General features: G+C 58.4%; 1 protein-coding gene across 1 annotated transcript in view; it reads right to left on the bottom strand.

Annotated features, from left to right (window-relative positions):
• Window positions 1–385: 385 nt before the first annotated feature.
• Window positions 386–688, bottom strand: part of olig3 (oligodendrocyte transcription factor 3) — a 10,512-nt gene continuing 10,209 nt past the window's right edge. Inside the window, exon 2 of the mRNA XM_019859948.1 lies at window positions 386–595. Coding sequence (XP_019715507.1) covers window positions 386–595 — 210 coding nt within the window. The remainder of the gene's footprint in view (window positions 596–688) is intronic.

The following is a 688-nucleotide window of genomic DNA, read 5'->3' as shown; positions in this document are numbered from 1 at the left end:
AGAGTTGGGCTCCAAAACTATCAAGCCAGTGTTTGCTACATTTTGGGGGGGGGAAAGGAACACACACACACACCCCAAAAAAAAGGCAATTTGAAAGATGGAAGTGACTTTTTTTTTTTTTGAAGTCCTTGGTACAAGGCACAAAGAGCCATCTTCATTTTCACAAAATCAAGACAACCAAAATGTTCATGCACAGCGACATTTGTTGTGGTTTTTGTTTCGTTTTACCTTGGACTTTGAACGCATCGCTCTGAAGTCACAGCACGAGTCCTTGGTACAAGGAGGGAAATAACGCACACATTTTCTTCGACGGCCCCAACAAGAAAACAGACAGCAACATGCACCAATCCACGCTCGCCGCAAGTCCTCGGCAATGAGGTGGAAATCATTTCATGGCGTCCTTGGCCTCCCCCGTCAGTCTCGTCAGGCCGGAGGAGGTGATGGGGATGTGGGGGGGCGGCGGCGGCGGAGGAGGAGCGGCGGCGGGAGCGGGAGCGGCGACGGCACCGGGGGGCGGCACCTGGCAGATGGCGCAGGGACAGGGCAAGCCGGCCCAGTGCTGGAACCCGGAGCCCAGCTGCGCCGGCGGCGAGCCCTTCAGCATGGCGTGCGGGGCCCGGACGGAGGCCAGCGCCGGCAGGGCCGAGGACGCGGTGGAGGTGGCCGACGACGCCAGGAGCGGGTGCAC

The sequence above is a fragment of the Hippocampus comes genome, unplaced genomic scaffold (genome assembly GCF_001891065.2).
Source record: "Hippocampus comes isolate QL1 unplaced genomic scaffold, H_comes_QL1_v1.1 scaffold39, whole genome shotgun sequence".
Taxonomy (NCBI): Eukaryota; Metazoa; Chordata; class Actinopteri; order Syngnathiformes; family Syngnathidae; genus Hippocampus; species Hippocampus comes.
The sequence above is the reverse complement of the archived record's forward strand: the minus strand, read 5'-3'. Positions and strand labels throughout refer to the sequence as shown.